General features: G+C 41.8%; 1 protein-coding gene and 1 pseudogene across 2 annotated transcripts in view; both read left to right on the forward strand.

The window, feature by feature from the left end:
* Positions 1-1443: 1443 nt before the first annotated feature.
* On the forward strand, positions 1444-5345 carry LOC139168616 (protein phosphatase 1 regulatory subunit 12A-like; annotated as a pseudogene).
* Positions 5346-8804: 3459 nt separating this feature from the next.
* Positions 8805-26940, forward strand: part of TIPARP (TCDD inducible poly(ADP-ribose) polymerase) — a 45140-nt gene continuing 27004 nt past the window's right edge. Inside the window, exons 1-2 of one of the 2 annotated variants that reach the window (XM_070753502.1) lie at positions 8805-9438; positions 13367-14333. In XM_070753502.1, coding sequence (XP_070609603.1) covers positions 13432-14333 — 902 coding nt within the window. In that variant the 5' untranslated portion in view covers positions 8805-9438; positions 13367-13431. Of the gene's footprint in view, positions 9439-10233; positions 11213-13366; positions 14334-26940 lie in introns of those variants that run through there. The other variant, XM_070753504.1, reaches the window with a different exon arrangement.

Below are 26940 nucleotides of genomic sequence, written 5' to 3' on the forward strand. Positions count from 1 at the left end.
TCACTATGCTGGATTTCGTATTTCATCACCAGTCAGGCGCTTCCCAAGCACCTAGGACTGCGTGATGTAGCGGCGAATTATATTTGCCGATCACAGTAAAGCGGCCTTTTGCAATTGACAGATGGAGATTTTGTCAATTCCGATGGTTTTCAAATGTCCGCTGAGATCCTTTGGCACTGTGCCCAGCGTGCCAAGTACCACTGGGACCACTTTAACTGGCTTATGCCAGAGTCGTTGCAGCTCGACTTTTAGATCTTCGTATTTCACTAATTTCTCTAGCTGCTTCTCCTCAATTCTGCTGTCCCCTGGGATTGCGATGTCGATGATCCATACTTTCTTTTTCTCCACAATCAGGATGACTGGTGTGTTATGCTTCAGAATTCGGTCAGTCTGAAGTTGGAAGTCCCACAGTAGTTTTGTTTGCTCATTTTCGACCACTTTTTCGGGCTTATGATCCCGCCAGTTCTTTGCCACTGGTAAATGGTAGTTCCAGCACAAGTTCCAGTGGATCATCTGTGCCACAGCATCATGTTTATGCTTGTAGTGATTGATTGTTTCATCTGTTTCTTTACAGAATCTGCACTTTGGATCGTCTGTTGATTATTATTATGATTATGATTATAATTATTATTGCTTATATTTAAGCATAAATTTATATATACTTATTTAGCAAAACTTCCAGACACTGATGTGTGCTTACTGGAGATCCATTCTATTTGAAAGGAATGCTGTAACAGAGTGGCCTAAAACAATAATGGAATCCCAGTGTAAATCCTGGGAAGCAATTCACAAGGGGACAAAGAGTAAAGAAGCAGAAATTTATGTCAAATAATTAATAATTGTAATATACTAGGGCAGTTATGGTGAACCTATGGCACGGCTGCCACAGATGGCACGCGGAGCCCTATCTGCTGGCACACAAGCCATCAGCTCCAACATGCATGTGCATGCCGGCCAGTTGATTTTCGGCTCACACGGAAGCCTCTAGATCAGGGTTGGGCAATTAATTTTGCCATGGGGTCGCATGAGAAATTGGGATGGTTTTAGAGGGCCAGACTAATATAATTTACTCAGTTCTACTCAATACTGTATATAGTATACATATGCTATCTTTTCACAAACAAACAGTATTCTCTGATTCTCCGATTCTCTGCCCGGGTGTCAGAAGAACAGAGCACTAGTAGCTGCTGTAGGGGACAGGGGAGGAAGCACGTGGTATCTGTGTACCACTCCCATACTGCTCAGTTAGGGGATTTTTTTCGGCGCTGACCACTCTAAAGACCCAGAACCTCGCCTGACCTAAACACCCAGACACACTCTACAGACCCCTAATTGTTTGCTTTATGGCAATATGGTGCACCACAGTCACTGCGCTGGAGTGTTTGCGTGGTTTCTGTGTTCAGCCGCTCTCGGTAGGAGGTCGGGGTCCGCTCCAGTGCGAGGATGAAAGAGCTCACCGCGTCTGCCGGGACTCCTCCGGTTCCTGCTTTCCTGATGAATCACGAGGAAAACAGGAACCGGAGGAGTCCTGGCAGACACGGTAAGCTCTTTCATCCTCGCACTGGAGCAGACCCCGACCTCCATGGACCGGTCACAGATAGCGGGTGGGCCGGATGCGGCCCGTGGGCTGCCCCTTGCCCAGGTCTTCTCTAGAGCCGGGGGAGGGTGAAAAATGGGCCTACTAGGCCCACCAGAAGTTGGGAAATTGGCCTAAATGGGCCCACCAGAAGTTGGCAAACAGACCGTTTCTGGCCTCCAGAGCGCCTCCAGGGGGAGGGGAAGGCCATTTTCACCCTCCCCGGGCATTGTATTATGGGTATGGACATTCGTGCATGCACAATAGCCTGCATGCACACACTTTCGGCACCCATGGGAAAAAAGGTTTGCCATCACTGTACTAGGGGTAACTAAACAAAGGCGAATTAAGTCTGAAATAGGGGCTACCCAAGCTCAATTGATTTCAAGACCAAATAGCTCAGCAAATTTGAATTATAAAGCTTTTGCCAGGCTGAACATCAAGGACAAGCAAAAATGTTTAAATAAGCTGCTGCAGTCAGACTTCATCAGCACGACTCCTGTAATGGCTACAAATTAGTCTCTGAGCTGTACTCAGGCATGGGATTGCTTTCTTTTTTTAATCTCCTAAAGAAAAGAGGGACTGAGGTGAGCGTGACGTTCATTTATAGTATTTGTAAGGCACCAAGCGGCAGTATTTTAAAATATTTATCTCAAGCTGCTGAATTAATTCTCAGCATCATGGTTTAGTCTCTGCTGTATGGCTTTGTAATATTCATTATGATTACGGTTACAGATTGCTTACTAATTGTGTCTATATTGTTCCGCATTTGAGACAAAAGCTTTGCTAAATAAAACAAATCTCTTGGCTGAAAGGATTGATATTTTCCATTGTCTAAATCTCCACTGGAAAAGTATTAAAGCGTGACAACGTTGTTAGCTGAATGTTTTCTTCAGAGGTAGTTGATTCTGAAAGTACAGTGTTCCCTTGCCACTTCGCGGTTCACCTTTCGCGGACTCGGTGCATTGCGGGTTTTTATAAAATATTAATGGAAAAAATATATCGCGGGTTTTCGCTACTTCGCGGGTTTTCTGCTGAACTCGCCCACCTGAGACGCTACTTGCCTACATGAGATTGTAAAAAACACACAATTGGTTGATTGATGGAGAAGTAACCAACCAGAGAGTGCTGCTTTGTATCCCAGAGCCTGATTGGCTCAGTACAGTAGCACGTTGTTTACTTTTTGTCTGTGGGCAGCTTCCCCATCTCTGAGTCTGCTCCTACACTCGGCCATTTCACGGGGAGCATCGTTTCATCATGTAGGTTTAGGAATTTAAAACATTTTACAGTAAGCGTAAAGGTACAATACATGCACAGAACAGTGTGGGAATAGTTATTAAGGGAATGGGAAAGGCTTATGTAGCGTAAAAGTGTGTGTGGGGGGTTTATAAAGCTTTAAAATAGTGTATAAATACTTAAATCAATATAGTGTCCCTACTTTGCGGATTTTCGTTTATCGCGGGTGGTCCTGGAACATAACACCCGTGATAAATGAAGGAACACTGTATAACTCAATGCCTAATAATAATCCACATTCCAGACAACAGGAAGGTAGATTAATTGTGACAAAGAGGATCACATTCTTTTAACATTTGATGTATATAATTTTGTTTGTTCAGGAACCTTGTGATCAGGACAAAGGTTGATTTAGGTGGGATTATTGTTCAGATAAAAGGAGAATGGCAAGTGTTTTAACCAGGCAGGAAGAACTGGACTGTTGGGTGGTTGATGATAAGGACATATGGGAGGATATAGAGATTGGCAGAAATTGAGGTGAATAGAATAGCACAATGAACGATGTCAGATGACTGGTGATCACAGACAGAGTTCAGACTCATCTGGCTGAGGATGGAACTGGATGGGATTTGTTCTGTGGTGGGGGTGGATGTGTCACAAGCAGAATCTGCAAAACTCTACAACTGTGCCAGAATGGGAAAGGAGGAGATTTCATAGATGGACGAATCTGTTGTAATGGTATGTGGGAACGATCCTGGGAAACTTTAGGAAGAGCTACAGATAGGGCAACTAAGGGTATATAAAATATGTCTCAACCCACAGACCCAAAATGGGCTCGAAACGGCCCATGTTTCCAGGCCCAAAACAGAGCGCAGGGGTCTGGGACAGCAGCTAACAAACCAATTCAGAAGTAAAAAAGATCGAACTGTGTTACATGTTCAGCTCCAAGCCCTAGATTGTCCTCTTCATCAGACAACAGAGACGAGAAAGATACAAAAACAACAATGTGCATATGCAGCACTTACAATATCTATATCTAGAACATGTCTGGCTCTGAATCTAAAGAGTAAATAGAAAATAGGAATTCTAATGTGGCAGTGGATCTTATACTAGAAGAAAATGGGAATAAGATGCAGAGGAAATATATGAACCGAAGGAACTTCATCACTTAATTCAAGCTATGATAAAAGTGGTTCCTTTTGTAAAAGACAAGATGACTTGACTAATTTTAGTATTCCAAACATTAAATCCACATTGACTGTTACCTCCGTGACTGGTGTTCAGAAAAAAATCTACTTTTTAGCAGAAACTCTCCTACAAAGGCCATCACAATTACAGCAGCATCAGTCATGCAAAGCAGTATCTCAAATCCTTTATGGGCTCAGGAATACAATGTTTCTACATCACTGAGTGTTCCTGTTACACCATTAGTTGTAGTACTGTGAGTACTACAACCGCCTGATCTACAATGACTAGTGGTACTCTGTCATCTTCAGAAGTCAGGGAGAGGCACAGGTCATACCTCATTCCTGTTCAGGAAGAAGAATTGGAATCCCAAAAGTAAGCTAGACCAAGACAAACAAGGCAATCCAGAACATCTACACAGGGTGTAACATTAACCCATGTCCAGGAAGCTGGGGGGGGGAGGGGGGGGAGGGGGGGAGAATGATAAAAGTTGGGCTGCATGAATTAGAGAACAAGAAAGAATAAGAAGAAAAAGAAAAACAAGACAAAGGAAACAAGACAAAAGCAAGAACCAGAAACTAAGGATGAGGATAGAAATAGGTGTGAACCATAGAAGAACAGTATCATAGTTATAGAACCACAACTACAACTGCTTCATCAATTGCCTAGTGGCTGCATCTTCTAAATTTTCTAGCCAAATGAATAGAGGAAACAACATTATCGGCATAACTCAAGAAGTTTAGCAAAAGAAAATGAGAGAGAAAAACAGAAAGAAAGCGGCAAAAGATAAATCATGAACAAAATCAATAAGAGAAAGAGAAAAACAAAGATCCACTGGGATTTGTTTTTGGACTTAGGATAATGATGAAACAAGAACATGTGCCCAATTCCAGAAAAGGAAACTAATATAAAAAAAGAAGCGAAGAGTGACAGTCATTCAATGTATGACACAGGGTCATCTGGAGATTGTTATGACTCAGTATTGGGATGACCCAGTTACTATTACTTGTAAAATCGCAAATGATATGCCAGTAAACTAGAAAAAGAAGATACAACTTATTTTTAGAAACTTTATGAAAAATTATAGCTCAAAAAGAAAATCTGAAAGCACAACTGCATGATACAAATTAATGGCCCTTAAATAACAATTGGTGAAGGCAACCCAGAGACAGAAAAAAAATGTTGATTTCTACAAGAAATGGAAAAAAAGGGGGAATGAATAGCTCTGAAAAGGTAAATATATGAAATGGAAGAATTCAAGATGCTATCAGACCTGAAGGCAGATAACCAGGGGCTAAAGGATGAATATTGGGCTTTGATCAGGGTAATCAGCACACTTTCCAAATAAAATTGCTTACTCTTATCAGCAAATCAGGACATTGCACATAATTAGTAACTCCAGTAGACCACAGAATAGAAGCCACTGGAGTCCTGGGGAGATTTCTTGGAGACTGTTGTTTTCAGATAGTCTGTCAAAAGCCCTTTTACCTCTGTGTCTCAGTCTGTCTCTGTCTCTGTCTCTGTCTCTCTGTCTCTCTGTCTCTCTCTCTCTGTGTGTTTTAAATCAAGATCCTATTTTTGTTAAAAAGCAGTTACTGAGAAGACAAAATGACTGAGAAATCATGTTTACAAGGTCAAATAAACCTCAAATATTGAATCAGTAAGCCTTAATTGACAATAAACATTTTTTCTTTTTAAAAAAAAAGCTTTCTGCTATCTGTTACCTTATTTTGTTGCCTTGTTACTGTTTCTGGGTTTTGGGGGAGGATTTTATTCCTATATACCACTTGGAATCACTATGAATTTGATAGCGATATAAATTTCCTAAATAAATAACATAAATGAATAAGACTAGATTCATAACATAGTCAGATGTCCTAATTTTAAAAAAAGTGCTCCAAAAGAATATGAAGGCTGTAGATCCAATAATCACTGAGAGATAAAAGGGAATCAAAATCCACATTCTCCACTCTATTTCCTGACTACCCACTGATTTATTTAATGGCAAATATAATCTTAGTGTGATAGCTTTGGTATAAAAACCATGAAATTCAATGTCGCAGATCCATAGTATTACTTCATGGCAGTACAGGTCATCTTTGATTCATAACCACAATTGAGCCCAAAATTTACACTGCTCAAAAAATAAAGGGAACACTTAAACAACAGAATATAACTCCAAGTAAATCAAACTTCACATACTGTTGTGCAAATGAAATATTCAATGAGAATACAGTGGTACCTCTACTTAAGAACTTAATTTGTTCTGAGACCAGGTTCTTAAGTAGAAACGTTCTTAAGTAGAAGCAATTTTTCCCATGGGAATCAATGTAAAAGCAAATAATGTGTGCAAACCCATTAGAAAAGAAATAAAAGCTCAGAATTTGGGTGGGAGGAGGAGGAGGAAGAAGAGGAGGAGGACAGTCGTTGCCGAAGGAAGAAGATGAATTGAGCGGAATCAAAAAAATCCAAAACTTTAAGGCTTAAAAAAAAAGAGAGGGACTCTGAGGCAGCATCCAGAGAAAGGAAAACGCTCCGTTCACTCTGGGCTGCCCAGAGCGAAGGGAGCGTTTCTTTTCTCTGGGTGCTGGCAGAGGTTTTTTCCCTCAAGCGCCCAGAGAAAGGAAAATGCTTCATTCGCTCTAGACTGCCAAAGCCTCCTTAAGCGCCACCGAAAGGCTCCTCTGGCAGCCCAGAAAAGCCCAAGATGGCCCAGATTAAAGAGGGAATGGCAGTGCCGCTCTCAAATTTCCTGGGAAATTTTTCCGGGCTTGGGTTAAGTAGAAAATGGTTCTTAAGTAGAGGCAAAAAAATCTTGAACACCCGGTTCTTATCTAGAAAAGTTCTTAAGTAGAGGCATTCTTAAATAGAGGTACCACTGTATTTCATTCATTCAAATCTAGGATGTGTTCTTTGAGTGTTCCCTTTATTTTTTTGAGCACTATATGTCACTAAGTGAGTGTGTTATTATATGAATCACTGCAGGTGTTTGGTAACAGGGTTAAGTGAATCTAACTTCACCATTGACTTTGCTTGTCAGAAGACTGCAAACAGGAGATTACAACTGTCATAAACATGAGTCACATGCCAAGTGTCTGCATTTTTATCACATAACCATGGCGAATGCTGAAATGATCATAAATGTGAAAAATGGCCATGAGTCACTTTCTTAGCACCATTGTAAATTTTGAAGTCACTAAATGAATTGTTGTAAGTCGAGGACTACCTATATCAAAAGGTTTTGCTTTGATGATTTAAATTTTGACAGCAGTTTTTATGTACGTTTCCTCTTAACGTAATAGGGATTTGTGTCTTGGAACAAGTTTCTGTTACTTTTATTGTGAATTATTGCCATGCTGAAAAACAGGATCAGTCTACGATTGCTACAGTTCATTGTGTCAGGTGGACATATTGATTTAATGGTTTCAGATGAATGGTGTGAAAAGCAAGGAGGATGAGTGAAATTAAAACAGAGGTCAGTCCTGTACCAAACAAAAGATTGGATTTGATAGTGTAAATGACCTTGTCCAAATCCCTAAATTTATTATGTCCACTTGTACTTCCTTCTTTGTGAAATTACTCCTTCTCTATTTGTAACCCAATATTTCTCAATAAAGTGAAACCAGTCATCTTGCCAGTCAAAGTCAAAGCTGTAAAACGTTTCCAGGCACACGACGCTGTTTTTTAGGTGAGAAAAGTTGGCGAGAAGCAATAATTCACATTCAGTTTTGATACTCTCTCTCTCTCTCTGTTTCTCTCTCTCTCTCTCTCTCTCTCACACACACACACACACACACACACACACACAGTTGTAATTCGCTGGGGCATCAAAAATGAGTACCAATTATGGTATCTCACAAAACTTTCCTCACAGAAACAATATTCCTGGAACCACTTTGCAGTTTCCTCTTTCGTCTCCACCCCTTTTGGCTAACGTCCCACCCCCCACCTTTGTTTTTTTAATTTATTAATTTATATTCAACGACGGTTTTAATTTAAAAGCCCTCAAAAAAAGAGGCGGGGACTTTAAAAGTTACGCCAGCGAACGCAGGGCCGCCAGTTTCACCTAAAACAACCAGTCCTTCTTGCCCATTTCGGATTCCCTCCCTTTCGCCTCACAAAAGCCAGAAACTGACACTGAAACGGAATTCTTGTTTTACCCGAAATTTCTACCTGAGGCTGTTGCCCAACCGTTGTGTGTTTGTGTGTGTGTATATACAAGAGCTGCTCCTCTCTTTGCATCCAGGTTCCCAGCTTCTGGATTTCAAAAACACCCTCCGGGTTTATCGTTAAGGTTTAGGGAAAACATGAGAATATTTACACTGCTCAAAATAAATAAATAAAGGGAACACTCAAATAACACATCCTACATGTGAATGAACGAAATATTCTCATTGAATACTTTGTTCTGTACAAAGTTGAATGTGCTGATAACACGTGAAATTGATTATCAGTGTTGCTTCAGTTTGATTGCACAGAAGTTTGATTTCCTTGGAGTTATATTGTGTTGTTTAAGTGTTCCCTTTATTTTTTTTTGAGCGGTATACATTTTTTTTGTAAAAGAAAAAAAATGGGGGGGAGCGGTTGAAGTCCACACACACGTGTGCACAAGTGTGTGCTGTTCACACACATACTCCCCCCCCCCTTCTTCTGCCGGCTCGGGAACAAAAGTGGCGCTTTTTTCTCCCCTTTTGCAACCAGGCCAGTTGCCGGCTTGGTGCGTGCGTGTTCCTCGTTTATGTTATTTTTTTTTCCCAAGCTGCAAGAACTGTATGCAAATAAGGAGGCCGCCCGGCCTTCCCTCTCCGCCCGCCCGCCCTGCTGGGGTGGGAAAGACTCGAGTGAGGCGAGGCCTGAGGGGGGGGGAAAGGAGGCCGGGGGTCGGCCCGGAATGCCGCTCTGTGGACCGGAATTCCTCTCACACAGCCCCCAAACTCCCCCCCACACACACACCGCACCACACACCGCACACACACGTACATACACGAGAAAGGTGGGAACCCGCCCTCCCCTTCGCGGGCCGCAAGGCTCCTCCCTCCGTATCGTGCAGCTGTTGGCCGACGGCTTTTAGCAGGAAGCGGTATTTAAAACAAGCTGCGAGGAACATGTGAGCTGCGCAGTCTTCGGGAGGGCTCGGCGGAGGCGAGTGTGAGAGAAAGAAAAGAAAAAAGAGGGAGCTGGCTGGGAAGTGGTGCGAGCAGCGCCGGCCTCCCTCCACCCTTCCCCACCCCCGCGGCCGGAATGGGAGCTCGGTCACGTACGGGCAGGGACGGCTGTTCCTGCTCGCCCGGCGCCGCCGTCCCTAGCAGACTGTGCTGAGCGCACGCACGGACGGACGGAGTGCCTTCGGGGAAGGGGCGAGCGAGCGAGCCGCCGGAGAGTTCGACTTTCGACGCCTTTTTTCAGCTGCTGGTGCCGGACGCCGAGCAGCGGGAAGCGAGGTGCGTCCAAGCCGAGGACTTTGGGGGGGGGGGGCTTCCTTGCTTCCTTCTTTCTTCCATCCTTCCTCCCTCTTTCCTTCCTTTCCTTCCTCCCTCTTTCTTCCATCCTCCCTTCCTCCTTTCCTTCGTCCCTCCCTCCCTCTTTCCTTCCTTCCTTCCTCCCTCTTTCTTCCACCCTCCCTCTTTCCTTCTTTCCTTCCTCCCTCTTTCTTTCCTTTCTTTCCTTCCTCCCTCTTTCTTCCATCCTCCCTCTTTCCTTCTTTCCTTCGTCCCTTCCTCCCTCTTTCTTTTCTTCTTTCTTTCCTCCCTCTTTCTTCCATCCTCCCTCTTTCCTTCTTCCCTTCCTCCCTCTTTCTTTCCTTTCTTTCCTTCCTCCCTCTTTCTTCCATCCTCCCTCTTTCCTTCGTCCCTTCCTCCCTCTTTCTTCCTTCTTTCTTTCCTCCTTCCCTCTTTCTTCCATCCTCCCTCCCTCTTTCTTTCTCTTTCTTTCCTCCCTTCCCCTCTTTCTTTTTTCTTTTCTTCCTTCCTTTCTCCCCTTCCTCAGCAAAGTTCTTAGTTTTGTGTGTGTCTGTCCCCCCCCCCCCACCTCCCGGGCCCAGGACACAACGGAAGGATTTACGCGCAGGAGTAAATAGTTCTTTCTTTTTTTTTTAACAAAACCGCTTGGCTTCTGGAGATTGGGTCGAGTTGAAAAATGCCCTCTGGCTTTGCGGAGGTTTGACTTCCCGCGACCGGGATCGGGTCGTGAAGGGAACAAAAAGAGGGTCCGTGTGTGTGTGTATGTGTGTGTGTATTGGGGGGGGAGGCTTGGGTTGGAGCGCTAAAGAGGAAGAAAGAAAGCAGAGGCGAAGAGAGGAAGGGGGTCGCGGGCGTTTTTCCTTTTCTTTTTCCCGAGCTCAAACGCTCCGTCCTTCTCCGAGTCCCGCGGTCGGTCTTCCCGGGCGGCCGCCGTTAAAAGGCTGGATCCCAAACCCCTCCGAAAGCCTCGCTTTGAGTTGGGCCAGGACCTGTTTGGAAAGTGTTGCGTTGCCCAGGCAGGAAGCAACCGGGACCAGCAGAGAGAGAGAGGGAGAAAAAGTTTTAAGCAGCTTGTCTGAAAGCTGGACGACACACACACACACACACACACAAACACACACACAAGCAAACACACACAAAAGCACTAGGGAAAAAAAATGAAGTGGATGAGATTCAGCGCCTTCCAAGAACCAGGACTCTTGGAATCCCCTTCGATTGTGCGTTTTATTTTGCTAGGCACGCAACCAATGGTTACGTGAATTAATGCAGGGCGAAGAATCGGAACCTTTTCGCTCGCGGGTGGACAAACCTGGATTAAGAGAATCCCGCGATTCGAAACGACGCCTATGGAAAAAAGAAAGCGAGCAAAGCCCTACGCCCACTTTTTTTTTTTTTTGCCGGTTTCGACGCTGGGATCTTTTACGTTAGGCGAGAGGAGCGAGTCTCTTTGGCTCTTGAATAATTGATCTCTTTGCAACGAGATCCCTCGTAGACACAATAATGGGGAAGGGACGCCTCGTTTTTTTTTTAATGATGGTGCATAACCCTGGAATCGTAAAACTTCAGGAAGTGCAATGAATGAAGCGCTGTGTGTCAGTCAGGAGCTGGCGAACAGGAAAGAGACTCATCCAGCTGAGTAATCCTTGGGTGCTGCATAAACTTGCTAAGGCACCTGGAGGTTTGCACGGAGAGTACCGGGGAAATTGGATGGCAACCTCTCCAAAACTGTCTAGGGAGAGATAATCCTTCATTCAGGGTGTGTATGTATGTGTGCATCCATTTTTTTTCCTTATGGGAATTGCTCTGATAGAAGCAGAGCCTAATAATGATTTTGAGGTTTATTTTATATATATATATATTGGCATAAAGCAGGTGTAACCTTGTATCAATGATAAATTCATTTCAAGGGCATTTATTAAAAATCGTTTGAGTTTGTTGAAAATTAAAACTGTGGTCCCGGAAATGGATGGGTTGTTTTGTTTGCAGAAGCAAAACTTTAAAAGCATCCATTAGATTAAAAACAACAACCCTGTAAACAAACCTTGCCAAGGTTTCTAGTCCACAGGATACATGTCCGTCTGCTTGGCCCGGCAGTAAAATGGGATGGCCAGTTCAGTCTTTTAGCTTGGCACAGTTCTGGCTTACGGAAGGCATCTTTTCTTTAGTAGCACAGGGGAGGGAGCATAGGGGAGCCTTCACTGACTTGCTGGATTCAGTATTCATGTCATACCAGGATCAGGATTTCTTCCCCAGCAAAAGTGGCTCCTCTTTTTCTATCTTACAAGGGCCCCAAGAATTTTCTTTTGAATTTTAGCAGAGGGTGTTGGTTCCCCTGTTTGTGGTGACAGTTGATGATAATACAGTACAGCTATAGCAGTGGTAGCAATTTTTGTGGTGTAGTTGGTTCTCTGTCCTTCTGAAACCTGCCTGGCTGCCCACATGTCCCTACTCTGAACATCTGGGCAGGGAGAATTCCTTGGGGATTTAATTGACACTTGTAAAATCTGAGACAAGAGTTTCTTCTTGCTCCTAGCTACTGTCTTTGTACTGCTTATTTAGGAAGCCAGATAAGCGATTCAAAAGAGCTTCTATCCTCCCCCCTGATTTTTAAGCATTTTAACTCCCTCCCCAGGCTTTTGTTGAAAGGGAACATTTCCAAACTTTTAGCTTTTGCGTGTTGCGTGCAAGCTGCTGTTTTGCCCTTTCTTTCTGCGAGCCGCAGTATCTGTCTCCACCTGTAGGTGGCAGCATGTTTATTTGCTGTGTCATTTAGCCGAAAAGCAGCCAGGCTTTGTGGAATGTGATTCAGGCAGAATGACTGGCAGTATGTGGGAATACGAAACTGTCCAGGAAGCTCGGAGGGAGGAACAATTGGCAGTTCCAAAGCCACTGTGCACAAGGTCTCTTTCAAAAGAGCCGTTTGAAAAGAGTTTCACATTCCCACATGCTGCTAGTCATTAATTCCGAATGTGCCAACTTGCGAGGTCACCCGGTGGAAGGAAAATGAATCTTTTCCTGTTGTTGGGATAACCAACTGGTGCAGGGCATGTTTGTCCTTTATCTTCATTAATCAGTGAAAGATCAGGAGAAGGAAGGAAAACAGTGAACCACATCCAGGGGGGATGTTAAGAATCCAGGACAATCTGTCCTGGGTAAGTAAATAGGGAAATGGTGGGTGAGTGGATGGATGTGTAGGTGGGGAGTTAGTTTTATTGCCCTTTCCAGATACTGGACTATTTATGGACTCAGTGAAACTTGAGTATGTTTATTTGGATTAATTGGGTCCTAGGTTTTTAATTGGCTTCGGGCTTTGTGTCAATCCTCAAGAATTGGGAAGATGAGTAATGATGTTGGTTGGCGGGACCCAGGGGAAGAGCCTTCTCTGTGGCGGCCCCGACCCTCTGGAACCAGCTCCCCCCAGAGATTAGGATTGCCACCCTCCTTGCCTTTCGAAAACTTCTTAAAACCCTCTGCCGTCAGGCAGGGGGAACTGAGACATCTCCCCTTGCCTATGTAGTTTTATGTATGGCATGTTTGTGTGTATGCTTTTTAAATAATGGGGGTTTTAGGCTTTTAATGTTAAATTGTTATTTTAAACTTTTAATATTAGATTTGTTATTGTATATTGTTTTATCACTGTTGTGAGCCGCCCCGAGTCTGCGGAGAGGGGCGGCATACAAATCTAATTATTATTATTATTATTATTAATAATAATAATAATAATAATAATAACAACAACCACCTTTTTATATTGGAAACCTGGTAGCATCTTTACTAACTTTCATCTCTTGATAAAAGAGTCAATACAATGTGTTATGAGAGGTGTTTGCCAAAGTCCTGATTCTTTTGACACCATGGACGTGACGCAACTCTCCTTCTGAAATAACAGTTTTATTTTCTTTACCTGTAGGTCTTTTGGACTTGGAAAGTAACTCTGAACAGGGTGTGCCCAGGAGGCACACAACCCCCCCCCCAATGGAAACTGAAATGGAGTCTATGTGTGAAGTCCAGGCAGCTGCCTGTCCGGAAGCCCAGCCCCCTGATGCTTCGGAGGCGTTTTCTCCACCTACAAGTGTCCCCGAAAAGATACCACCAATCAAACCATGCTTTAAGAAGAAGCAACAGATGCAGAAAAGGCTGGATTCAGAGGCACTGAGGGCTCTGCGGCCCATCTTCACCAGCTTGCTTGGCACGGGCACCTTGGATGGAATTTTCGTGCCCAGGGGACAGAATAGTAGCCATAGTAACTTGTGTGAATCTGTTGCAAAAAAGAACTTGGGAATTGCAGCTCCGTGCCCACCCCCAGATAGCAACGCCTTGGCGCCAGGAGCTCCGGCAATTCAGGGACAACTTTCTGATGGACATCTTGAAGAGGAGGTCCAGCCACAGGAGCAAAGCTTCCCCTCCATTACCTCTCCTGCTAACGAGCCATTCCAAGATAGCTGCTTGCATGCTGCCTCTAATGCTGCTGCTCTCCTTGTGTATCCTGACAAGATACTTGAAGGTTACCCGTCTGGGATATCCCCAAGTAACAACCAGTGCCTGCTCCAGTGCGGTGGGAATCCAGGTGATAAGTTTGGAGCCGGTCTTTTCCAGAACAAAAGTGAAGACGCTTCCCTCGACCTGGTGTTTGAGCTTTTGAATCAGTTGCAATATCACACCCACCAGAAGGATGGGATTGAGATCTGTGTGCACTTTCTTCAAGGCGTGTGTGTCTATGGCAGCGATTGCCACAAGCATCATACTGTCCTGCCGTATCACTGGCAAGCCAGGAGAACCTCTACACAGGTGTGGCAGAGTGTGACTACTGACTCCCAGGAGCATCTGGAGAGACTCTACTGCAATCCAGACAATGACAAGATCAAAATGAGATACCGGTAGGTCTTTCATACAGTTGTGCTGGTGGGGAAAAAAGTAGGATTTAGAATTGCAGAACTTATGCAGTAGAACATAACAGCTCCTGTCTTGATTAGGGCTGATGATGTACATGCTGGTCATAAGGTTCAAATATAACAGCTTCCTACCTTCCCCTAACCTTCTAGAAGACAATTTTGTGTAAAAAAGAACTTTCTCTGAATACTTTCCTCATAATTGAGACTTGTTTCCAGGTTCATTAATTGGATGGTTGCTTGTCTAATGTCAGTAATAGTGAAATAATAGTTCAAGAGGTTCTCTTTAAAACCAAAGTAAAAGCCAAGCAAGTCATTGAAGAAAATGGATTATGTTGGTGGTTGTAAACTATTTGAGTCTTATCATTGGTTGCAGATGATTAATTTTGGTCTGGAAACAAAAAGTGGTGATGTAGAGTAGAAACAGTGTTAAAATGTTTTGATTTACCGCTTTTGTTGAGTCAATATCTCACCTTTCCTGCCAGTTCTCCTATATGAGATAATTTGGGTTGAGAGATATATTACCCAGCACATTTCTGGGCAGATCACAGATCTTAATTAAATCAACTAGATTCCCACAGTCAACAAACAGATAGCTTGTCTCCTGTTTTTCTTCTATTCTTATTAGATTTAAAGAACATGCACTAACAGTGTTCATAAATGGATTTTTAATCTCATATTACTGATGACCACTAACATACATTTCTAAGGGCACATTGAATTTTCAACAAATGAATCAATAGTTTTATTATTTGTCTTACATTAGGCCATAATTGATATTGTTTTCTCAGTGTGAGAGAAGAACTTCTCTTTATACATTTTTTTACTTTCTACATTAAAAACTGCATTCACTTTTATCATATCTAAAAGCCCCAAAGCTGTTAACTTTTCCCTACAGAGCAGCGGCTGAATTGATCATATTGATTGCCTTTTTTTACATTTCCCCCCCCAAATGTCCTTTCTAAGTTGCAGCAAGATACATGCAGTATTCCAAATGTGATTGGATTTATACAAAGACAAAAGGTGAAATAGCTGTGCACCATTTTACACACAGCTAAAATATTGAGATTCTAAAAATGTGCTTTATCACCATGAGTAAGAAACAACATAGAGTTTCACTTCCATACTTGCAAAAGGTGATAAATTGATAAGAAATAGTAAAGTTAAATGAAGTTATAATAGCTGTTGCAAGCAGCTGTTGGTCCCTAAAGATTAATAGAGTAACAGAGTTGGAAGGGACCTTGGAGGTCTTCTAGTCTAACCTTCTACTCAGGTAGGAAACTATGCCATTTCGGAGAAAAGGTTGACCAATCTCTTATTTAAAACGTACAACTTCTGTATTGATTTGTTTGCTTGTTTTATTTGGTTTGTTTCTTTGTTTGTTTGTTTGTTTGTTTGTTAGTTAGTTAGTTAGATTGATTGATTGATTGATTGATTTTTATGCCGCCCTTCTCCTTAGACTCAGGGTGGCTTACAACATGTTATTAACAGAGCCAGCATATTTTAACAGAGCCGCCCCTCCCCTTCCCTATGAACCCTAACCCTCCCCTTCCCTAGGGTGGGTGGGCCAAGTCCAGATGCCGGGCCCCTCCCCTTCCCTAATAACCCTAACCCTAACTCTGAGTCTTCGGAGAGGGGCAGCATACAAATCCAATAAATAAATAAATAAATTGCCCCCACAACCCGGGTCCTCATTTTACCCACCTCGGAAGGATGGAAGGCTGAGTCAACCTTGAGCTGATGATGAGATTTGAACCGCTGACCTGCAGATCTACAGATTGATTGATTGCTCTCACTCTTAGGGAATTTGTCCTTAGTTCTAAGTTGCTTCTTTCTTCAAGTGCTTTGGAGAATAGCCTGACTCCCTCTTCTTTGTGGCTGCCCCTGAGATATTGGAACACTGCTATCATGTCACCCTTAGTCCTTCTTTTCATTAAAACAGACATACCCAATTCCAGCAACTGCTTTATACCAAAGGTGTCAAACTGCTGACACCCCCATACAGTCTTTATATGGGGGTGCCAAATTGGCGGCCAACAGGCCAGATGTTTCATGCGCAGGCCACACCTGCCGCTGTTCCGCAAAGGCAAAAAATGTGATACGTCACATGATTCGATCGAGTTTGACACCCCATGCTTTATATGTTTTAGCCTCTCTTTAATGGAGGCCAAGACATCCATTAAAGGGAGGATCCCTTTAATGGAGGATCTCAGGGTGTCTAATGTACACAGAGCTCTCTGGGAACTCATTAGATTGGGTTGCACCCAGGCTTGGCTAAGCACCAAAGGACTTTAGGCTTGAATTGTCTGTGATGCAAGCAGAGCAATCTGTGCTAGGAACAAAAGGGTGTATGAAGTAACATGTAGACTAACAGACCTTTGGGAGAGGAACATACTGTCTGTTGCCTATATTTGCCAGCACAAAATTGGATTAAATTCTAGGCAACAGGCTAGAGATACAGAGTGGAAGAACTTGTACACCACTCCTTACTAATTTATTTTAAAGGTTGATACATAATGTAAATCCCCAAGGATGTATGTGACTAAAAGCACACCCAGAAGTTTTGAGAGAGGCCCCTAAAATCACATCCTAAAGTGGCCACAAATTGTTCATGTGAATAGGATTGCATGTCTGTTCATTCATATTTTAAATTGTGTTGAATGTGATAATCTCAGATTATCTCAGGGATCGCCTTCTGCCATACGAATCCCAGCCACCAGTTAGGTCCCACAGAGTGGGCCTTCTCCGGGTCCCGTCAACTAAACAATGTCAGTTGGTGGGGCCCAGGGGAAGAGCCTTCTCTGTGGCGGCCCCAGCCTTCTGGAACCAACTCCCCCCAGAGATTAGAATAGCCCCCACCCTCCTTGCCTTTCGTAAGCTCCTCAAAACCCACCTCTGCCGTCAGGCATGGGGGAACTAAGATAATCTTTCCCCCTAGGCTACAAGTTATGCATGGTATGTTTGTATGTATGATTGGTTTTATAACAAGGGTTTTTAGCTGTTTTAGTATAGGATTTTTACATTCTGTTTTTATCATTGTTGTTAGCCGCCCCGAGTCCACGGAGAGGGGCGGCATACAAATTCAATCAATCAATCAATCAATCAATCAATCAATCAATCAATCAATCAATCAATAAATAAATAAATAAATAAATAAATAAAAATATTTATATAAAGAATGCCAATATCATTTACTTTCATTGCTTCTGAGCTTATCTAGTTGTTTGTCCTGCTCCTGGAAAGCTGTCTTAGTGAGTTATTGTTGATCAACACACAAAAAAATAAATCCACAGGATTATTGAGGGTCTTTAATGGGATCCCCATAGGAACTGGTTAACAAATACTTAAAAAGCCACACACGCACAAATTATTGGAAGCCAGAGAGTAACTCACAAATGGGTTGCTAGTCTGTCTGGCCATTGTACTACATGGGCTTGCTGATGTAATATCTTTCTTCCTTGCTAAGCTGCTTTATTGACTCAGCTGCTTGTGTAGGGTTGGGGGAGTATCAGCATTGCACTTGTTCATATTTTGCACAGCTGGAAAGAACATGGGATGCCTCGTTATAGATCGGTCTTTCTCAAATCTGAGCAACTTTAGGATGCTTGCATTCCAACTATCTATGCTGCTTGGGGAATTCTGGGGGTTGAAATCTGCAAATCTTAAAAAGTTGCTAAAGTGGAGAAACACTCTTCTAATTTGTCTGCAAAGGATATATATATTTATAAAACCCTCTAGAAAGTCAACAGGTATTTTGAGTTCCGTCTGCAAATCTCTCTTACTGCTGCTGATTCACTGACATTACAGCATATTACATCCATATTGATTATATAATTTATTTGAGTACTTCTTTAGATTCATAGAAACATAGAAGATTTCATGGCAGGAAAAGACCTCACGGTCCATCTAGTCCGCCCTTATTTTGCCCTGTATTTTATCTTAGGATGGATATATGTTTGTCCCAGGCATGTTTAAATTCAGTTACTGTGGATTTACCAACCACGTCTGCTGGAAGTTTGTTCCAGGTATATATTAGTATAGTATATACAGTGGTCCCTTGACTTTCGCGGGTCCGACATTTCTGGAAAGTCTATACCACGGGTTTTCAAAAAATATTATTTAAAAAATGTGGTTTTTTTGCACACCAAGGGTTTTCCGGGGCCGCCCCATGTACAATATTGTGAATACAATATTCAGTTACTGTGGAGTTACCAACCACGTCTTCTGGAAGTTTGTTCCAAGTATCTACTACTCATTTGGTAAAATAATATTTTCTCATGTTGCTTCTGATCTTTCCCCCAACTAACCTCAGATTGTGCCCCCTTGTTCTTGTGTTCACTTTCCTATTAAAAACACTTTCCTCCTGAACCTTATAGAATAGAATAGAATAGAATAGAATAGAATTTTTATTGGCCAAGTGTGATTGGACACACAAGGAATTTGTCTTGGTGCATATGCTATTTAACCCTTTAACATATTTAAATGTTTCGATCATGTCCCCCCTTTCCCTTCTGTCCTCCGGACTATACAGATTGAGTTCATTAAGTCTTTCCTGGTAAGTTTTATGTTTAAGACCTTCCACCATTTTTGTAGCCCGTGTTTGGACCTGTTCAATTTTATCAGAATCCTTTTGTGGGTGAGGTCTCCAGAACTGAACACAGAATTCCAAATGTGGTCTCAGATTCAATCCTGAATCTAGAAAGAAATGTCCAAACTGGTTGGCTTTATAATCTGTGTGCCTGTAGTGCTTTGGGGGGGAACTGTGCCAGAGAACTTAGCTTGCACCTGACCTTGTTATTAAACAATCAACAATAGCAAAAACAGGGCTGGGAGAAATGATTTTGTACAGCTCTAACCCACAGCTATTTGCCATACTTTGAAACAGCTGCACTGCCTGACCCAAAAGTTAATGCCTTCATCTCTCCTTCTGGGACATTCCACTTGGATGGAACAAAGCCTTAGTTGCATCCACAAAATTACTGCTCTGCTCCAAGCAATGGCTGGGGCAGCTGGGCTGGTTTTGCAGGGCCCACTTGACATTCCAGTCTAGGTCAGCACAGGAGTAGCCTAGGCTTATGCAAATGCAGTAGGAAGAGTAATCAGAGTGATTTAACTGACACGGTGAAAGTGTTGGGAGGAGGAAGAGGAGGGAGGGACAGGGTGGGTGTCAAAGAGTAGGAGCAGTTGGCTGGTTCAACAGTTGCCTTGGGGAAGTTGTGGAATTTCTCTTTGTGACATTAAAGCAGAAGCTGAATGAACCTCTATGGAGGATGGTTTGATCTGTGGAATGTCTAATGTGCCTGTTGTAGGGAATGAGCCCAAATCTCTAGTCTCAGGACTTCAAACTTTTGAGGGGCAATTCAGATCAGTAGTTCAAATAGTATTCTAGTTAATTCTTGGAGGCCTGCCTGCCATGCGATGCTTTCCTTTCGAAATCTATAAAGGGGAGACAAATTGATTTAAAACTTGCATATTGTTTCTACAGCAATCAAAGTTATTTTATTCTTGTCTACATCAGAATGTCACTTGAAAACCTTAAACTTGTTGACTGTAACCTGTTGCTTGTATCCTTAATATTTTTATTAATATTGATTGTTTCTTCATTGCTTATTTGACCCCCTATGACAATCATTAAGTGTCGTGCCACATGATTCTTGACAAATCTATTTTTTATGTACACTGAGAGCATATGCACCAAGCCAAGTATGTGTCCAATCACACTTAGCCAATAAAAAATTCTATTCTATTCTGTTCTAAACCATACCCTCCTTGCCTTTCGTAAAGTTCTTAAGACCCATCTCTGCCATCAGGCATGGGGGAACTGAGACATCTCCCCCGGGCCTATACAGTTTATACATGGTGTTTTTTTTAAAATATATTTTTATTGATTTTTTTAGAATTTTACAAAAAACAAACAGAAAGCAAAAAACAGAAAGCATACAGTTTATACATGGTATGTTTGTGTGTATGCTTGCTTTTAATAATGGGATTTTTATTGTTTTTTAAATTATTAGATTTGTTCTTACATTGTCTTTGTTATTATTGTGAGTCGCCCCGAGTCTACAGAGAGGGGCGGTATACAAATATAATAATAATAATAATAATAATAATAATAATAATAATAATAGTAAACCTACTTTTGGTTTTACTCATCTCCCAAATTGTGGGAACATTCACTTTATCCTTATATGTGTGTAGGAAATTGATGCATTGCACCTACAGTACTTTGTTACAATTTTCAGATGTAGAAAGTATGTTCATTATGTAGTTGGGAAAAGCCAAATTGTATCTTCTCAGCACATGTGAACACAGGGCAAATAATTGATGAAAAGAGGAAAAAGTGAAAATATAGAAGAAACCATGGAATTAAATAGAGTTGTTTTCCACAGAGGAAAATAATAAAGTACCTTTTACAATGTGGTTTGGATAAATTTAAAAGTCTTCAGGGCACTTTAAGATTTTATCTAATCTCTCTGTATTCGCACAGCTCCATAAAATTTAACTATTATTTAACAATGCAGAATTTCTGGGTGGTTATAGTATTCAAAACTACTTTGCTGGAATTATATGTAGTTTTGCATTCTCTCCTGGTACAAATAAAATTCAGGTACTGTATTAAAAATAAATAAATAACGAGGCTGCCTTAAAAAGTGTATAATAATTGTCTAAATAAAATGTTCTTTAAAGAATATAAAATAAAGAGAACTGGGACAACAGACTCTGTAATTGTAACTTGCTAAGCCAGAGAGTCTAGTGAGCACTTCATCTTACAACCTTTTTGCCACTGTTGTTAAGTGAATCATAATGTGGTCATTATGTGAATCGTGCTTTCCTCATTGGCTTTGCTTGTCGGAAGCCAGTTGGTAAGGTTACAAATGGTAATCACATGAAATTGGACAGTGCAATAAATAACAGTTGCCAAGTGCCCAAATTTTGATCACACGATCGTGGGACGCTGTGAAAATTGTGCGTGCGGACATTTCGAAGTGGCCATATCGGCAGGCAGTGGCCTGTTTTATGCCACTCTACTCGCAAGATGGACACTCTCTGAATAGTGGACATTTTGAGTGTGGTACAGGTGGAGATTGTTGGACTAGGAGGCTTTGTGCACAGTCACTCAGGCCCTCATCACCTCCCGATTTGATTATTGCAATGCGCTCTACATGGGGCTACCCTCGAAGAGTGTTCAGAGACTGCAGATAGTCCAGAATGCAGCCGCTCAAGCCGTCATGGGTGTACATAGGTACCTAGACTAGAGGTCCATGCAGTAAACCTCGTGCTCAAACAGCTGAAACTTCTGGCTGGTCAGCATGTTCTGGTGCTTACAAACAAATATGGCTGCGAAGGCCCACATAAACCAGCAGGGGGAAGGTATCACGTCCCGCCAGCTAGTGGACAAGGCCAGAACCCTGGGTCTCTGGGCAGAACGCCACCTTCTGCGTAGCACATCTCCAGGGCGACTAATGTGACAACGGAACTCAACCAGAGTGGAGCCTCCACCCGTTCCTCACATTGGACTCTGCAATGTTTTCCTTCCTACTCAGCCTCGCCTGCCGGTTGGGAAGAACAATTGTTGAAATGCTGTAAACCTGTATGGGGCAGCCAAAATCTTCTGAAATTGCAAGGGGGAAAAATGCTATGTCATTGAATTTGGTAAGAAGAGCATATTCTCCAGAATGCTGGCTGGGGAATTCTGGGAGTTGAAGTCCAGATATCTTCAAGTGGCCAAGGTTGGGAAACACTTGTCTAGTGGACGGGACCTGGAGGGAAGCCAACTCTGTGGGACCTGACCGGTCGCTGGGATTCATACAGAAGAAGGTGGTCTCGGAGGTATTCTGGACCCATGCCATGTAGGGCTTTATAGGTCATAACCAACACTTTGAATTGAATCTGGAAACTAATTGGCAGCCAATGCAGACCGCAGAGTGTTGGAGAGATATGCATGTGCCTGGGGCAAGCCCACGACTGCTCTCGCACGATTGCATTTTGCACAATTTGTAGTTTCCGAACGCTTTTCAAAGGTAGCCCCATGTAGAGAGCTCTTCATCAGAAACAATTCTGTAAAATATCTAGTTTTCAGAATTTTTGCACATTATGGCCACTGAACATTAGCAGGAAAGTTATGCATTCTTCATGTGGGAAACATTGGGAGCGATAGTGTAGCTTCCCAAGTAGTATTTTACTTGAGATTTCTGGAGGAAGGCTCTAAAAAAACCAAATGAATCAAATTGAAACTTTTTAGCTATGTGGGTGTTGCTGCATTTGTCAGAAACCCAACATTTCGTTCGCAATAAGAACCTCATACCAACTGTCAAGCATAGAGGTGATACAGTCATGGTTTCGGAATGCTTTGCTGCCTTAGGACATGCTACGATTAAAGGAAGTGTATATTCTGTTTTGTATCAAAATAATTGGCAGGCCATCTTATCCTTCTTTCAGCTGATGCGGAAACAGTAGTAGTTTGTGGAGCAAGGCAAGGGTCTCAATATATTGTCTTTTATATTAATACTTATTGTTTCCGGCTTGTTTATTTGTACCCTATGATAATCATTAAGTCCAGTGAAGGGCTACCAAACTTTTTACTACCACACTGTGGGTGTGGCTTATGCAGGACGCCCTGCATTTTCTTTCAACATCTTTCAGTGCAAATTGGGTGCTCTTGGGTGGAGCTCCATTTTCGCTACCCCACTGCCCCCCCCAAAAAAATACGGGCAGTAGCTCACCCTTGATTGTACCTCATGATTCTTGACAAAATGTATCTTTTCTTTTATGTACACTGAGAGCATGTGCACCAAAGACAAATTCCTTGTGTGTCCAGTCACACTTGCCCAAAAAAGAATTATATTCTAATTCTGTTCTATTCTGTTCTACTCTACTCTACTCTACCCTACCCTACTCTACTCTACTGTAACCTACCCTCCTCTACTCTACCGTAACCTACCCTACCCTACTCTACTCTACTCTACCGTAACCTACTCTACTCTACTCTACCATAACCTACCGTAACCTACCCTACCCTACTCTACTCTACTCTACTCTACCGTAACCTACCCTACCCTACTCAGCTGATGCAGAAACAATAGTTTGTGGACTAGGGCAAGGGTCTCAATGTATTGTATGAGCAAATTTATCAGATGAAGAAAAACAAATTCAGCATTTTTTGAATAATCATGTCAAAGCCCAGAGAACTTGAGAACATTAATATGTTGGATTGTCTTCTTTATGGAATAAATAAAACACACATCAAACTTAGGGATTCTTTTTCTTCCAGGATCCACTTGAGATTTATTGAAGAACAGGATCCCTTGAATTTGCCATGAAATATCTTGTGGTGTCAACCTGTCCACTAATCTTTTTTTTTAAATTTAAAAAAACCCCAAATTGCTCTCATTTTACCAATCCACATTATTATTTTTGCATACATTTATTTATTTATTTATTCATTCATTCATTCATTCGTCCAATACACAGATACATAGGAAGAAAAATAGACATGTGATAATATAAAAGAGGGTGAAAGTGAACTTAGAGGAGAGGATATATGAAAGGAAGAGAATATATAAGATAGGTGAAAGAAAGGAAAGACAATTGGACAGGGGACGAAAGGCACACCAGTGCACTTATGTACGCCCCTTAAACTTAACTACATCTAGTAGTTAAGTTTAAGTATCATGTTAGGATTCAATGGGATTGGTTAATTTGTGATTTAGTGTATGGTGTGGTTTAGTTTGTAGTCTGGTGTTAAGATAACTGACCCTTCTGTTTGCATATTGTGAAAACTTTGTTATTGATTTAAGTCATACTATGATTTCATTATTTAGGCATAGTACTTTGCATGAATTATGGTTTTCTTCCCTGGGTTTAAGTTAATGTGTTTTATAAACTCAACTAATGTGTTGTACTTCTTCTAGTCTCCACTGAAGTCTAGAAAATCTGAACTTTTTGAAGGCCGTGCCAGTTTCGCATGGAGCCTACATGTGGCCGCTGCTCTCCAACTTTTCCCCTCTGTTTTTCAGAGGATGTTGTGTATCCCGGCAACTCGACGTGGATAGTGGTATTTTTGAACCTGGCTCCTTTAGCCTTTAGCTTGTGAGCTTCCTAGTTCACATGGTTACCACTCTTGATTTGGCTAAAGCTAATAGAACTTGAGTGGACTATCGGCAAAGCTTGCCAGGAACAAGGAAATGTCTAATTCAGCAGTTCTGAATATCCAAGAGATGACAAGCTTCAGCCAGCCCTGGGTAGGAACCTGCAGGGGGTAGCTGTTTGTTTCCCCCTCTTTGTTTTGAACGGTTTACATGGCACAGTGACCCATCACTGCACTTGGTATCCATAATACTTTCATTGTTTGGTGCCTTTAAGTCCATTCATGATTCTGGACCAATGGCTCATCCAGAGTCTATAAAGAACAAAGTGCCCTACAAGTAGCTTGCTTTTCAGTTGATCTTACCCCCTGTATCAATTCTAAAGCTTAAATTCAACATTGCATTCCTTTTATATTTCCTGCTGCCAAGCCTTGTTGGCAATGTAAGAAAGAATGAATAGCCCATATGTACAGATAGGGATGGACGTGGGGGTAAGAAGTATTAAGCAGCTGCCGTAGCCTATGCCAGTTAAAGGAAACTTGTTTGTACTTGGGGTCTCCCTCAACAGCTGCTCTTCCCTCTGTGCTATCACTTGCTTGGCTGATTGCTTTGTCCAAATAGGCAAGGAGTGAAGTGGTAGAGCTCATGGCCTTGACTTTCTCTTTGGGCATAGAATTGTTTGGGCCCATGAAAGGAGAGAAGGGAATGGACTCTGCACAGATAAGGAATCGGGATAACACAAAGTAGGGGATATCCATTCAGGTTTTCTTGCCCAAACTCAATCTGTATAGTCTGGAGGACAGAAGGAAAAGGGGGGACATGATTGAAACATTTAAATATGTTAAAGGGTTAAATAAGGTCCAGGAGGGAAGTGTTTTTAATAGGAGAGTGAACACAAGAACAAGGGGGCGCAATCTGAGGTTAGTTGGGGGAAAGATCAAAAGCAACATGAGAAAATATTATTTTACTGAAAGAGTAGTAGATCCTTGGAACAAACTTCCAGCAGACGTGGTAGATAAATCCACAGTAACTGAATTTAAACATGCCTGGGATAAACATATATCCATCCTAAGATAAAATACAGAAAATAGTATAAGGGCAGACTAGATGGACCATGAGGTCTTTTTCTGTCAGACTTCTATGTTTCTATGTTTCTAAGCTGTATTCATTAAAATCTCCTTGGAATTGATAGTTTATGCTTATTGAAGTCTGCTTTCTTTTGTTTTTATTTATAATTTTTAGGAGGCTTTTATAGAAGTTCTGCTTATATATGCCTCAAGTGGTTGTTCTTGGAGTGCCAGTCAGAAGCATAGAAACTTAGAAGATTGACGGCAGAAAAAGATCTCTTGGTCTATCTAGTCTGCCCTTATACTATTTCCTGTATTTTATCTTAGGATGGGTCTATGTTTATCCCAGGCATGTTTAAATTCAGTTACTGTGGATTTACCAACCATGTCTGCTGGAAGTCTGTTCCAAGCATCTACTACTCTTTTAGTAAAATAATATTTTCTCATGTTGCTTCATATCTTTCTCCCAACTAACCTCAGATTGTGCCCCCTTGTTCTTGTGTTCAATTCACTTTCCTATTAAAAACACCTTCCCCTGAACCTTATTTAACATCTGAACATATTTAAATGTTTGATCATGCCCCCCACCTTTCCCTTCTGTCCTCCAGACTATACAGATTGAGTTCATTAAGTCTTTCCTGATAAGTTTTATGCTTAAGACCTTCCACCATTTTGGTATCCTGTCTTTGGACCCATTCAATTTTATTAATATCTTTTTGTAGGTGAGGTCTCCAGAACCGAACACAGTATTCCAAATGTGATCTCACCAGTGCTTTATATATATTGTGATCACAATCTCCCTCTTCCTGCTTGCAAAATATATTACATTTTCACTTTTTACAATCTCTGTTGACTATGTAAAATGGGGTCTTCTGGCAGTGGATAACATGCATAGTTATATGGTAGTCAACCCTTCTAAATTTCGAAGGATATATATTTTGAATAAACTTTATATTTGTTTTTTTAAAAGCTTAGAGTCATTAAAACGGTTAGTTCTGGTTAATTTTCAACATTATTACAAATACTGTATCTTTCTTTTTTTATAATCTCAGACCGAAAAATAAAACCTGGTTTGGTTCTCAGCAAGGAACATATTTTGATTGATGGCTTGTTGATCCTCTACTCTTCATCTGAAGCCATGCCTACAAAGAAGAATGGGAAATTTGCTGTGTTGTGAGAATGTGTTAAAAGAATGGACTGGGCTGCTCTGTGGGTAGAATTTGAATGCTTCGTGGCATACAAAAGCCTCAGTAAATAGATTTAAACATAGAAACATAGAAGTCTGACGGCAGAAAAAGACCTCATGGTCCATCTAGTCTGCCCTTATACTATTTCCTGTATTTTATCTTAGGATGGATATATGTTTATCCCAGGCATGTTTAAATTCAGTTACTGTGGATTTATCTACCACGTCTGCTGGAAGTTTGTTCCAAGGATCTACTA

The sequence above is a fragment of the Erythrolamprus reginae genome, chromosome 5, assembly GCF_031021105.1.
Source record: "Erythrolamprus reginae isolate rEryReg1 chromosome 5, rEryReg1.hap1, whole genome shotgun sequence".
NCBI lineage: Eukaryota > Metazoa > Chordata > Lepidosauria > Squamata > Dipsadidae > Erythrolamprus > Erythrolamprus reginae.